Raw genomic sequence first — 14,314 nt, 5'->3', positions numbered from 1 at the left:
TAGCGTTGATAGCCAGGGCGGTCTCCATTATGGTGATGTGTAGCGTTGATAGCCAGGGCGGTCTCCATTATGGCGGTGTGTAGCGTTGATAGCCAGGGCGGTCTCCATTATGGCGGTGTGTAGCGTTGATAGCCAGGGCGGTCTCCATTATGGCGGTGTGTAGCGTTGATAGCCAGGGCGGTCTCCATTATGGCGATGTGTAGCGTTGATAGCCAGGGCGGTCTCCATTATGGCGGTGTGTAGCGGTGATAGCCAGGGCGGTCTCCATTATGGTGGTGTGTAGCGTTGATAGCCAGGGCGGTCTCCATTATGGCGATGTGTAGCGTTGATAGCCAGGGTGGTCTCCATTATGGCGATGTGTAGCGTTGATAGCCAGGGTGGTCTCCATTATGGGTTTGAATCCCAAATGCTTAACGTGATAGACATACTGTACAGTACAGATGTGAGTGTACGGTCTAGCCAACACCAACTCGGGTACCAAGTACCAAAAGTACTGCATGGCTATATGCAGAATGTCCCTTTACACAAGTTCTTCAAGTATAGAAATATACAAATCTTTTGAAAATAGCAGATCTACAAGCACACAATGTATCACATCACGCCACATTGTGAGCTTGTAGATCTGGTATATGTTAATTGCCAAAATGTATAGGGCTGAAGGGGTTTTGTAATAATCAAACAAACTAGTAACTAAATAATCAAACTCAACAAAGTAACTACGAAATAATCAAACTCAACAAAGTAACTAGTAACTCAAGTTTTCAAATAATTGTAGTGGCATAAAAAGTACAATAATTATCTCTGAGATGTAGTGGAGGAGAAGTAGAAGTATTGAAGATTGAGATACGCCATTAAAGTAAACATATCAGAATTGCATTTTAGTACAGTACTTGGGTACATGTACTTAGTTACTTTACACCAGTGGTGTAAACCCCAAGGACCCCCAGGGGTCCTTGAGGGAGTTCCAGGGGGTCCTCAGCTAAATTATATAGTTAGAAACCAAATGGACCCTAATGGGTCTGTAAGAGAGTACAGAGTACAAATGGAACCAAACAGGTCCATTTGGTTAATTAAAATCAATTAACATTTTAAAATATAAATTGGGAGTCCCAGAGATAGAAATGCCATTAAATGGGGTGGTCCATAGACTAATGCATGTCAAACTGGGGGTCCTTGAAATTAAACAGGTTGAGAATCACTGCTAGAGCTGTAAAAATCTTCTCTTATGGGGGTCCCTGGCATATCTTTTCAAAAGGGGGTCCGCAGGCTAATAAGTGTCAAATTGGGGGTCCTTGACATGAAAAAGTTTGGGAACCACTGCTTCACACCAGTGTATGCAATGAAAAAGTTTGAGAATCACTGCAGTCATCCAACATGACCTTCACTGCAGCACAGTGTCCCTGTCTACATGTACCCTGGTGTGCTTTAGAATTCTCCGAAAAAAGAATATCTGTTCAATAAATGTACTTTTCTAACCCCAACGAATGTCCCTAAAGGAGTTAGTCGTACTGTAGCTTTTAGCCCCGTGCAGCTTTTGCCCTCACTTAGTAATCCATATCCTTATGAATTATGCATAATGTCTGATCCGCGACAATTTGGTTTTCCAATGAGAATCCACAGAGAACATCCGTGCATAAACACGGAAAGCACTGCGACCAAAACAACAGGAGCCTGCAGTCGCCACAGGACAATTTATGCATCGGGCGACAAGTGTCGGCCCGAGGAACGGAACACTGCCGTCTCCGCTGGCGTGGGTCTTTATTGGACTGTTTCTCAGTGCCAGGTCCATCCAGGGACCACGAGGGGTCCACAATCACTGTTAATCATCAATGGTTCTCAAAGTGGGGTCTGTAACTCTGAGAGTGTACAAATGGAATTTGGAATATAAATGTAATTTGGAATATAAATGTAATTTGGAATAGAAATGTAATTTGGAATACAAATGGAATATGGAATACAAATGGAATTTGTATGTATATATACTCCCAGAGTTATGGGGATTCTTGAAGTACAATATATATATATATAAAAATAACTTTGAGAACCACTGATGTATAGTCAAGTCACATGCCTAACCGGTGTAAAGTTGATGGATAAAATGAATGGTGTGTGCATGTGCTCCATCATCATTTGCAGTTCTCGTGACAAGAGAAGAGATAGAGGCAGGGCAGAACGCCGGGAGAGGTTTGAAGAAAAAGAAAACAAAAAGAACACTTGGATCAATAGATCAAAGCAATTTCCCTCCAACTGTGTCCGTGTCAATGTCTGGACAGTCCACTGATGAAGTGCCAATGACAGGGTGTCTGGAACTTTGGAATGTCACACCAGTAACCGATGTTTGGAACATTATCGCCTCTGTCGGCTGGAAACCTCATACTGTATGTTCAAAGCTGTTACTTCTCAGGGTTCAAATTCAAAGCAAATAAAAGTAGCAGACCGACGAGCTCGAAACACTCCGAGTGGATGCTTTTGAGTGACGCCGTAGTGCGATCGAGCAGGGCGTTATACGAAAAAATACAAAAAGGTACGGACATAATGAGGTTTCTGCCCGACAGCAACGATATGCAGGCACCATGTGGCCCTGCAGGCGAGGGTAAAGAAAGCAGCAGCATTTAGTGTTCCTAAGGTGTATTTAGTTCAACAGAACTAGTTAAACCTCAGTGGACAGAACCCCGCGCTTCACAGCGCTCACATCGTCCCTCGTTCCCGCCAGGCGCATGAGCGCCGAGCACAGCGGGGGCAGCGCGGCCGTGGCGCCCACATACGCCCAGTAGGGCACGGGCGGTGTGCCGCCCAGCGGGCACAGCGACAGGCCGTGGCGCGCCCCGTCCCGCACGTGGTGCGTCGCCATGGCCACGAACAGCATCCACGGCAGCGAGGAGGCGCGACACAACGAGGCGCCGTCTGGGATCACCGCCCGCGCGAGGAGCCAGAGCGAGAGGCACAGGACGGGGATGAGCGAGGAGCAGTGGAGCGGAGGTCGGCGGGGGAGAGAGATGGCCGCCTCGAGCGACAGGGACCCGGCCATGTAGAAGTGGTCCACGTCTACGAGCGACGCCATCAGCCCGGCCAACAGGACCTCGCACAGATCGCGCTTTGTCCTCCATCCCCCGATCACGATGGCCCACGACCACAGCCCGACCAATCCGTGCGTGGCGTTGTCCAGAGCCGCCCGCAGCCACAGGCGACGGCGGACGACTGACAGCGTGAGGGCGTGGTCGGCCGCCACGCAGAACAGCGCCAGGCCGGCGCACCATGCCAGCGTCTGCGGCGGCAGCAGGGTAGGAGGAGCTTTCTCCGTTTCCTCCACGGCGAGGCTGAGGTGGAAGGGGACGGACTGGCGTCTCGCCCTGCTTGTTTTGAATTCCACTCCTGATGGAGGCTGGGAGGCGGGGGAGGAGTCTAGCTCGGGTTGGGCCCCTTGCATGTTGATTGGCGGGCAGGAGGCGCCGGCGCCTATCGTCACCTGTGGATGGTGGGAAGGAGGCGGGTTGACAAACTCCTACCTCGCGGAGATGCCAGGAGCGTAAAAGTATGGTAGAGAAACCCAAACCTTTATTGACAACCGGGTGACGTACACGTGATGTAACGATGTTGTCGCTCGAGAACACACACATTTCCTGTAAACCATGAATGCCCAAAACAGGGCATTTCCTCCTGAGAGCAGTTTTTTCTGGGAGGGGATAAACACCACACCTGATGACACGGTCAGCTGAGTTTCAGTGATGTCATCAGTGCGTGTCACTGGTGGCATAATTCCTAACTACACCAGGCTTTTACCAAGGTCTATTATGCTAAACCCAGTGTCTAGACGTCGTTCTGCCTTTCTGGTGGCTCGGTTGCCGTTGTTGTCACAGCTTTGACCAGTATAACGGTCAGAGGGAGAAAGAGAGAGAGCGAGAGGTTTAATGAGCATGTTTTATGTCCCCGGCAGCGACAGCTCTCTCTCTGGCGTTGGCCAGTAAACACAGCGAAACACAAAGTAGAGCCATACTTCTTTCTAACGACTTTAACGAAGCAATAACCGTCAAGTTGAAGCTGCTCGCCCACAAACGGAAAATAGCAGAGAGAGAGAGTGAGAGAGAGAACAAGATATGAAGATTGTTGCTCTACAGTTTTACAAAGTTAGTCATCATTGCGTCAGCTTTCAGTTATAATAAGGACACGAGAAGCATCTTAACCAAACACAAGCCAGGAAGTGGCAGAGAGAGAGAGAGAGAGAGAGAGAGGAGAGAGAGAGAGGAGAGAGAGAGAGAGAGAGAGAGAGAGAGAGAGAGAGAGAGGAGGTCACAGTTGAGTCAACCGTAAGTCCTAAAAAAAGAACATGACTAATATCCTCGTCTGAATGTTGCTCGTTTTGTTTGAGACTGCACAGCAGGATATGTCATGAGAGAGAGGGAGAGAAAGCGAGAGAGAGAGAGAGAGAGAGCATGCTTGAAATGTAAAATTTCTTAGTAAGAACTCGTCTAGAGTTGAGTCATAGATTCCTAACGAAGCAGTCCCCGTACACCAACCCACTGCTGTAATTTATTGATGAGAATGTTGTGATCAGTGGTGTCAAATGCTGCGCTCAAGTCTATACAAAACAAGTTTGAACCAAACCAATGCCAGCAAAAGTTTTCAGTCTGGGTATTGTTATGGGGCTGATGAAATCCAGACAGAAAAAGACTCTAGTTCTATTATTTGTGTCTTTCACGGCTGCCAAGAACGAAGCTGTCTTTAGAACTGTGGATATCCTCACTGGTCCAATGGAGATTAATGTAGCGCTACAGTATCTAGTAGATCTACAATCTCGCAATGTGTCACATGGCAAACCATTGCGAGCTTGTACATCGTCTATTTTCACACAGCCAATAGGGTTAATCCATTGAAACCGGGAAAATATCACAGTGCATTTCTTTCTGCCGTGCTGCGAGCTTGTACATCTTCTATTTTTGAAAAATCTTGAAAGTGCCTGCAAAATACTGATTTCGAAGGCATTTGTAGAACTACTGATCTCGAAGGCATTTGTAGAATCTGCCTCAGCAGTCAGCTCTTATTGTAGTACAGCGGATTACCAAAAAATTGTGCACTTTTTCAAAAAAGCATGAAACTTTTACCATAGTTAGATGATACCATGAGGTGTATTTTCAGATGTGGAGTCAAGTCTGATTTGACCTCTGAGGCCCGGGAGAGGTCAAATTCTAAATGGCTGCTTAGCTCCAATATATAAAGGAATCGTTCAGTTTGTGATAAAAGCATGAAATCTGGTACACATATAGCCAAGGGCATCCCAAACATAATTGGATGTGGAGGCATCCTGAATTTTCAACATGGCACCCATGGCAGCCATTTTTCAAAATGCCACCATTGACATCCTATTATAAGGCAATATTTTCTAAATTTCCTTATGCTTTAAGTAGCATGTGACATATCAAACTAGGGGGTTTTCATGATGCTAAATCCATTCCAAGCATTAGTTTGGGCTAATTGGCCAAATTGGGCTAAATTTGGCCGTAGCAACTTGCCCAAATGTGCTGACATCAGCACAGTTGGGCAAGTTGCTATCGCCAAATTTAGCCCAATGAGTGTTTTTATGCAAAACTAATGCTTGGAATAGATTCAGCATCATGAAAACCCCCTAGTTTGATATGTCACATGCTACTTAAAGCATAAGGAAATTTAGAAAATATTGCCTTATAATAGGATGTCAATGGTGGCATTTTGAAAAATGGCTGCCATGGGTGCCATGTTGAAAATTCAGGATGCCTCCACATCCAATTATGTTTGGGATGCCCTTGGCTATATGTGTACCAGATTTCATGCTTTTATCACAAACTGAACGATTCCTTTATATATTGGAGCTAAGCAGCTGGACTATTGGGACAAAGTGCTCCCCAGCAACCCCCCTCACTTTGAGAACCACTGGCATACAGACGGCTACAGTCTGGTTAAGGAGGGCAGCAGTATACATATAACCACACAAAACAGAGGATAGTAATGGAGCAGCATTTTAAATGCTTCTTAAAGACAACAGATGCACCCCCACCGCGACCAATTTGTCTGGGCGGAATACAACACTCTTGAAAATACTGTTGACTCTGCTTCTCTCTCCGAGGGATGGAGGGAGGGAGGGAAAGATCATTTTCGCTCCTCCTCGAGAGCTTAAACTTCTTAGTAAGCACTGTCGACATTGGCTGGCTGTAAGGAGGAGAGGGAGAGAGAAATAAATCGAGAGGGAGAGGGAGAGGGGGGTCAGGTATACAAAGACTCAGAGAGAAAGTTAGAGAGAGAGAGAGCTACGTACAAAGGGAGGTGGGGGTATAAGATTCAGAGAAAGAGAGAGAGAGGAGATGCAGTGTCCTCTTCTGACCCAGTGAGCTATATATGGAAATAAGCAGACAGTGATATGTGAGGGTTTAGCACAGAGAGCAGGCCAGGCCCCATCGATGCTAGCTCTCCCACAAACACACAGCCAGTGTTGCCATGTCCGCTTATAAGCGACGTTGGGCTTCTTTTTCTGTAAACTTGCGTGTAAACTATTGGTGGTTGCGAGGCTTATTTGAGCTTTTTTTAATTATTTATTATTATTCAAATGTGTGGTTCTCAAATATAATATGCATGTTATGGACCCCTAAATAAATGTATTTGTCCCTAACCCCCACCTGAAGATGTTGTGTGCCATGGAGCCCCAGACCAGATTTGTCGTGTTAGAATGTTTCAAAATTGTCCAATTTTTTTTTTTGAGTGGTGCAAACCACTCCAACAACCAGCTTTGTCTGTATGTATCTGTGTATGTGTGTATGTGTACTGTGTACCTGTACGTGGGGCCTACGTGGGGCCACGTACGGGTGAGCATGGTTGCTATATGGTTAGTGTGTGACGTCACTGCACCACTCAGTTCACATGGGTGTGATTTTTTATTTAAATAGCTGTTGTATACAGTATACCGTTTTAAAGTGCTCATGTGGCCTAATGTAGTGGGATGCACACGCAGATCCGACACACCAAAGGTCCGACATGGGGGAAAAAATCACCAGTCGCTCCCGACAAGGCGTTGGTCCAACATGCGTTGCGCCGTGCTTGCGCTTAGGTTTTGTTTAGAGTTTTGGGTATAGGGTGTGGGTCTAATGACAGTCGGACGAATAGTATGTCTTGTTTTCCTAGATCTGGTTGCTTATTTTACAAAAGCTGGCAACACTGACACGCAGCCATGCTCAAGCAAACACAACCCACCACGCACACATGTGCACGCACGCACACACGCACACGCACACGCACACACACACGCATACCACAGTGTAGCCCTGTTTGTGTCTCCAAAAGCAGCAACAACACCGACGCAAGGTGATCGCAATAATTAGCAGCGCCCTCATCTCCGCTTGAAGGTGTGCTAATTAGCCAAAGAGTAGCGCTGGGTTAATTTCCAAACCTAGGAAATAAAACGTCTGGGTTTCCGAGGCTAACGCAAACCTAAACCACGCTAATAAGGAACCTTGAGGTACTTTTTCTTCACTTGAGCTACTGCACGTCCTCCTTTCAATACTCCTACTCCACTACATCAGAGGCAAATGTTGTACTTGTGGTCCTAAGCCATACTTGAGCTGTTTCTGAAAAAGAATGTTTGACAAATTCTGAAAAGTTTTCTTTTTCTTTGGTACATGTACTTACTTTCCCTATTGAATACCTTTAGATGGCAATATTGATACTTTTACTTTAGTAAAAGGAAAAAGACGTAGGAGTGACATTGTTAGAAGTTGTACAGGCCTACAGGACAGTAGTGAGGCAGAAAGTGTTGAACTTATTGAAAGGTTGAAATGTTTGGAAGCGGCCAAAATTTCAATTTGCATAATACTGCCACCACGCTTGTGCTTTTTGGAAGGGATCCCGGTGAGTTTCTGTCTGTGATGTCAGTGCATGGAGGTGCATGGAGGTGTGTGTGTGTGTGTGTGTGTGTGTGTGTGTGTGTGTGTGTGTGTGTGTGTGTGTGTGTGTGTGTGTGTGTGTGTGTGTGTGTGTGTGTGTGTGTGTGTGTGTGTGTGTGTGTGTGTGTGTGTGTGTGTGTGTGTGTGTGTGTGTGTGTGTGTGTGTGCGAGCGCGCACGTGCGAGCGTGCGTGTCATTGTAACAGTAACAACTTGAACTTTGCATCCCCTCGCGCAGGACTCCTGTCCACCCCCACACACTAAAATCCTGATTTATGCATGCTGTTAGTCGAGTGCCAGTGTTAGCACAAGTGTATAAATAGCCGATCTACAAGCTCACAACGCGTCGGACGGCGACACATTGTGAGCTTGTAGATCGGCTATTGCACAGTGTGCGCCGTTGGCACGCAACTTGAGTGCGAGTCAGGCATAAAGCCAGTTTGTGCTAAGTCACATTTTATACAGAGAACCACAAGAAAGAGATGGAGAAAGTTGAGAGAGAGAAAGTGTATACTCTTGTATTCTAGGCATATATTCTACAGCCTCCCCCCTGATCCCCCCCACCACCCAGGTTTCTGTTATGTCAGCCCAACAGAGAGAGAGAGAGTTTTGCATCGTTTGATCTGGGCTCCTCTCTCTCTCCTTAATGGGTCCTGTGACAATGGGCGGGGGGGGGGGGGGGGGGGGAGGGGCGGGGGGCTGTCTGGCAGATGACAGGTGCTCAGAGAGGAGAGAGAGAGAAAGAGAGAGAGAGAGGGGTGAGAGAGAGAGGTGTAGAGGCTGTCTGAAGGGTCCCGGTCGAGGGGGGAAAATGATCTATGACAGCTCTCACTTTACATCGGGAGTGCTGGGCGGATTGAACTCACTCTCGTTCGGCACGGGCGCCTCGGATTGTGTGTGTGTGCGTGTGCGTGTGCGTGTGCGTGTGCGTGTGCGCGCGCGCGTGTGTGTGTGGCCGGGGGGATGAGATAGATAGAATAACAGCCATTATTCAGAGAGGATATTACTGGTGTATGAGTAGTGGCCCTGGCGCTCTCTCTCTCTCTCTCTCTCTCTCTCTCTCTCTCTCTCTCTCTCTCTCTCTCTCTCTCTCTCTGTCTCTCTCTCTCTCCCTCCCTCCCACTATGGACAGGAGCAATCGAGGCAAACAATGCTTCTCTCTCGTTTTGTTTTGTTGTTTTTTTGTGTTGGATCTCATTCTCCGGGACGAAGAGACCTCAAAAGACCTCCCCATCCCACCCGCAGCAACTCCCACCCACCAGGGGCGCATCTACATATGTCATATGTAGATGAGTGTAGGAAAAAACTTTTGCACACCTAGACATCAGGCGTCTGCACAGGTGTGTAGGCCAGTGGACATCAATGAAAGGAATAGAATACACCCGCACACTGTATTTGCTCTGTACACGTTGCATTTTTAATGCAACGTTTTTGTTCCTCCGGACCTTCTAGGCATCAGTGTGTAGGCATCATATGTAGATGAGCAAATTGGCTTAGTGTCTATTTTTGTCCACACAAACATTAAATTCCCATTGACAATGAATGGAGAATTTTACGTCATAGTGTCTGAGCAAATCGACTTAGTGTCTATTTTACGATTTTTATGATATGATGTAAGGAATTGGCAACAGTCGCACAGCACAGCTGTCGCCTCGCGCCACATTTCGAGCTTGTAGATCTGCTACTTTTGATGCTTTTGTATGAAGCTGTTATGTTCAAGTAGGGCATTAATTAATAAAAACAACAACAAAGAGTTAAAATGTGGAGATAAGAGGTTCCTGCCCGACAGCGACAATATTCTTACAAAGTTACACCGATATGTGCAACAACACAGAAACCAGTAGAGTTGAGTAACTTCACCACAGCAGGGTGGAGAGTGTAAGGGAGGGGACAGCCACGCAAACACAAAGACAATGGGACAATCAAATGACAGAACTGCCTTCTACCGCATGTATTTGTGTCAGCTGTGACTTAGAACCTAAGAATACTTCATGGTCAGTTGTTTTTATCTCCATATTCTCACTTTTTAGTAGTACAAGGTCGAAGCAACACGTTTTGAACTTGTAGAACTGCTGCTTTTGCTATTTTTTGAGTGGTGCAACCACTCCAAGGAACAGCAATGTCCGTGTTCAACTATGTTTGTTTGTTTGTGTGTGACCAGTACCAATGAGCACCAAAAGTGGCGCTGTTGTGCCAGAAACAGAGAGAGAGAGATCGTGTTAGAACCAATAGGAACTGAAATTGGAACGATACAGAGAAGAAATTGGAACGATACAAATTGGAACGATACAGAGAAGAAATTGGAACGATACAAATTGGAACGATACAGAGAACTAATAGGAACTGAAATTGGAACAATACAGAGAAGAAATTGGAACGATACAGAGAAGACATTGGAACGATACAAATTGGAACGATACAGAGAACCAATAGAGGGGAGTTGCACCACTCAGTTCACACAGGTGTGATTTTTTATTTGAATACTGAAAAGTAACAGTTTTGGGAAGTAGCAATGCCCACTTTTAACAACGTGTCGCACATGCAGCGTGTGGGTATAAAATAGAGCTTATGTGTTAATGTGTGTTGTGTAATAATACTAATCTAAATCTACAAAGCAACCAGTAAAGGTTTACTTTGAGATAATTGTAGTGGCATAACAATAAATGCCTTTGAGATGTAGTTGAGTAGAAGTGCAAAGAACTGAGAAATGTAAGCTACACATACTCAACTAAAGCAAATGTACCTCAAAATGAAGTACAGTACTTGGTTACTTTCCAACAATGCTGCCACACAAAGACAACAGGAACAGAAAGTGACATAGGCGCCAATCTATCAAGCATGTTTACATGTAAGTGTGTCAGCACTGTGACTCAGTAAGAATCCTTCATGATGTTTTAAGTGTTTTGGTTGTGAAACCTAGTGAAGTATTGTGCGTTGAGCTCCATTTCACATGCTAACGGTCACCAGCGTTGTGAAAACAACCCCCCACCTCGGTTAGGCCCACCCACCCTGCCCACAAGGGTTGCATAACACTGTGAGATCTCTGTCCGTTACTTCGTTCGAGAGCTTCATCCAACTTTTATTTATTTTTTGCAAGCTCACAGCATGTCGCATTGCGACATGCTGTGAGCTTGAAGATCTGAATATTTTGCAGCTTAATAATAATAATAATGGCTTGAATTTATATAGCGCCTTTCATGAATGCAATGACACTTTTACATCAAAGCATGAACAAATTAACAGCTGACAAACAAACCATTTGCCATAAGCCTGAGAGAATAGGTGCAATGAATAGCATACAATGAAGAAGGGCTTTAGTAGTTATAAATTACTTTGCTTTTACAATTCAGAAAATGAACTGGGTCCCTTGTCCCTGAGTCCCTTGTTTTTGGAATGCAGAATTTGAGGGAATTAAAACATTTTGAGTGCTGAATATGTCTCACAGAAGCTTTTATGATCGCTATTCAATACCAATTAAGCAAGTGCTCGTTTTGTTCAGACCTGGATTGTGTTGAGCTCCATTTAACGTACTGTAAATACGATTGCGTTGTCGCCACTCAACTTCTCGGGCCTCTCATTGAAAATGAATTACTAGCCGCGTCAGTCGCTGCCCGTCTGAAAGGAAGTCAGAAAAAAGAATTGCAACAAAAACTCAAGAATGAATACAAAATTCACTGCTAAAAACCGCTAAAGCTATAAAAACAAGGTAGATACATTTCATGCACCCACAATACTAGGTAGTCCACTTGCCAGAATGTGAACCCAGGCATGTTGAGTACACCAAGGTTTTATGTTAGAAATGTTGAGTATGGGTCAGGGTTAGGGTTAGGGTGTAACATGTAGAAACTGCCAGATGCTAAGTTGCATTTTCATAATTGGCATAATATGTGACCATACCATTAACAACCTACTGTATAGAAGGCAAAAGAAATATCTAAATTTCATGTGACGTGTCAAACTAGGGGGTTTTCATGATGCTGAATCCATTCCAAGCATTAGTTTTGCAAAAAGAACGGCAATGGACATTTTTAGCCCAATGAGTGTTTTTTTTGCAAAACTAATGTTTGGAATGGATTCAGCACCATGAAAACCCCCTAGTTTGACACATCACATGCTACATAAAGCATGATGACATTTTGAATATTTTGCCTTCTATAGGTTGTTAATGGTATGGTCACATATGTGACCACACGCGATATACAGACTGCCATCGCGGACAGCTGAAAAACTATTTTCTTTGTGCCAATTATGCCAATTATGAAAATTGCTCAACATATGCAAGTTAGCATCCGGCAGTTTCTAAATGCTGGGAACCCATACTCAACATTTCTAACATAAAACCTTGGTGTACTCAACATGTCCGGGCTCACAATGGTAGCCTGGCTAATAAGCCAGACTGAATCAGCCGTTGGCAAAAAAAGAATTGCCTGCCGGCGGATTACGGTCTGGAGAGGCTCAATTGTACGCCCATTTCCTAAACCAGAGAACTGGTGTGGCCAATCGGGACACGTTATGCAATATGGGCGGGCTTTGGTACACTGACGTTCAATGCTTGAGACCTTTGACTGACAGTAGCTCTGACCAATTGCGTCAAAGAGAAAATGTTTGAACCCGCCCCCCGGGAAACAAGATCCATACACAGCATCTCCAGACTCAAATACCACACGACAGTGTGATTTGAGTCTGGCTTATTAGCCAGGCTATCACAATGGGGCTCTATGGGCTGGCAAGTAGACTAAGGTGCAACACAATTCAACAACCTTGGTGCCTACAAAGAAAACCAATGAATGCTCTTACTGTGTGTGTGTGTGTGTGTGTGTGTGTGTGTGTGTGTGTGTGTGTGTGTGTGTGTGTGTGTGTGTGTGTGTGTGTGTGTGTGTGTGTGTGTGTGTGTGTGTGTGTGTGTGTGTGTGTGTGCACGCACTGTATGTGCGTGCGTGCGATGTGTGCACACACCAGTGGGGTGTGGAAGAAGATGTAACTAATTCCCAGTGTTTCTTTTAAAGCAGACAGAGTGTAGCAGATGTTCCAGTTCATTTTCTACGCTCCTCATCCGATGGTAGCAGCTTTGTGTGCTTGTGATGAATAACACTGGAATCCTAAAATCTCCACTCTGCTGTGATTGGAAAGAGCCTTTTACTGTAATTATACGCTCTTCTAGCTGGGGTTTGAGTGCCAAATCCATCAAGTGTGCAATGTTGCGGGTGAAATTTATATTTTCAGTTTATCCGCATCAGGCAAATTAAACGGACTCAATGCAAATTAATATACTTTTTAAGCCTGGAGTCGCACTCGTTTTTATCCAGAACGGCTTGCAGTAAGCAAGCTGCATGTAGGGGCCTATCTCCTGTTTCTGTAGTGTGAGGACTCTGAGGAGGCCTTGATAGCGGATTCCAAGGAAAATCACTTTTCAAATCACACGTCGGGCACGTGGAGAAGCCCGACGTGTCGTTGGACGCGTTGTCCGACTATTACTAACCCTAACCTCAGTCATAACCGGCCACGTAAGTCCCCTAACCTCATATCAGTCTTTTTTTTAATTTATTTTTATGGGGGTTTTTTTGTGGCTTTCGCCTTTATTTTTATTTTTTTATGGAGGGACAGACAGTAGGCTGACAGGAAATGGGGAGAGAGATGGGGGGAAGACATGCAGTAAAGGCCGTCGGGATCGGGAGTCGAACCCGCGGCACACTGCCAGACTGGATTACCAGCCAAGGTGCCTGGACCACGGGGCCATGGCCCAGGCCCCTCATATCAGTCTTAACTGGTAGTTTCACAATGTTATCACTTCGGCACACCCCTTGGGCATGGTTGCTAGTATGTCACATTCAGGGACTTTCCCCCGATCCAACCCTTGATGCTGAGTGCCAAGCTAAGCTAAGCAGGGAGGCACTGGGTCCCATTCTTATAGTCTTTGGTAAGACCCGGGGGCGGGGAACCAAACCCCGACCTCCACCGTGCACATGCAGAGAATAGACGGGCGACAAGCCCACAAGGCTTCACTCACAACGCAAGCTTGTTGTGGTCGTTTCTCTTACTTTTGCATCATGGCTCTCATTTGGGTGTAGGCAAACCAACTGGAATGGCAGGAGTTATGTTCTCACACTAAGTATCAGGTTGACGTGTCTGGTCGAAAACATTAAAAAAACACGTGTGAAGTCGAGTATGGCCTACATCTTCTCTAAACAAATAATACAAATCTATGCTGCCACATGCCGTCACTTTTACTTTTTATTTTATGGAGGGACAGACAGTAGGCTGACAGGAAATGGGGAGAGAGATGGGGGGGAAGACATGCAGTAAAGGCTGTCGGGATCGGGAGTCGAACCCGCGGCACACTGCCAGACTGGATTACCAGCCAAGGTGCCTGGACCACTGAGCCATGGCCCAGGCCATGCCGTCACTTTTAGA

General features: G+C 45.7%; 2 protein-coding genes across 9 annotated transcripts in view; one reads left to right on the top strand and one right to left on the bottom strand.

The window, feature by feature from the left end:
* LOC306915666 (protein sidekick-2-like) overlaps positions 1-14,314 on the top strand; it is a 532,391-nt gene that overhangs the window by 242,690 nt on the left and 275,387 nt on the right. The gene's annotated exons all lie outside the window — the stretch shown is intronic.
* On the bottom strand, positions 2,651-3,427 carry LOC306915006 (transmembrane protein 267-like; the record flags this gene model as incomplete). The annotated part of the gene is made up of 1 exon (XM_079492248.1): positions 2,651-3,427. One exon carries the CDS (start codon positions 3,425-3,427, stop codon positions 2,651-2,653), a length of 777 nt encoding a protein of 258 aa, XP_079348374.1.

The sequence above is a fragment of the Electrona antarctica genome, assembly GCF_951216825.1.
Source record: "Electrona antarctica genome assembly, chromosome: 22".
Classification (NCBI taxonomy): Eukaryota; Metazoa; Chordata; class Actinopteri; order Myctophiformes; family Myctophidae; genus Electrona; species Electrona antarctica.
The sequence above is the reverse complement of the archived record's forward strand: the minus strand, read 5'-3'. Positions and strand labels throughout refer to the sequence as shown.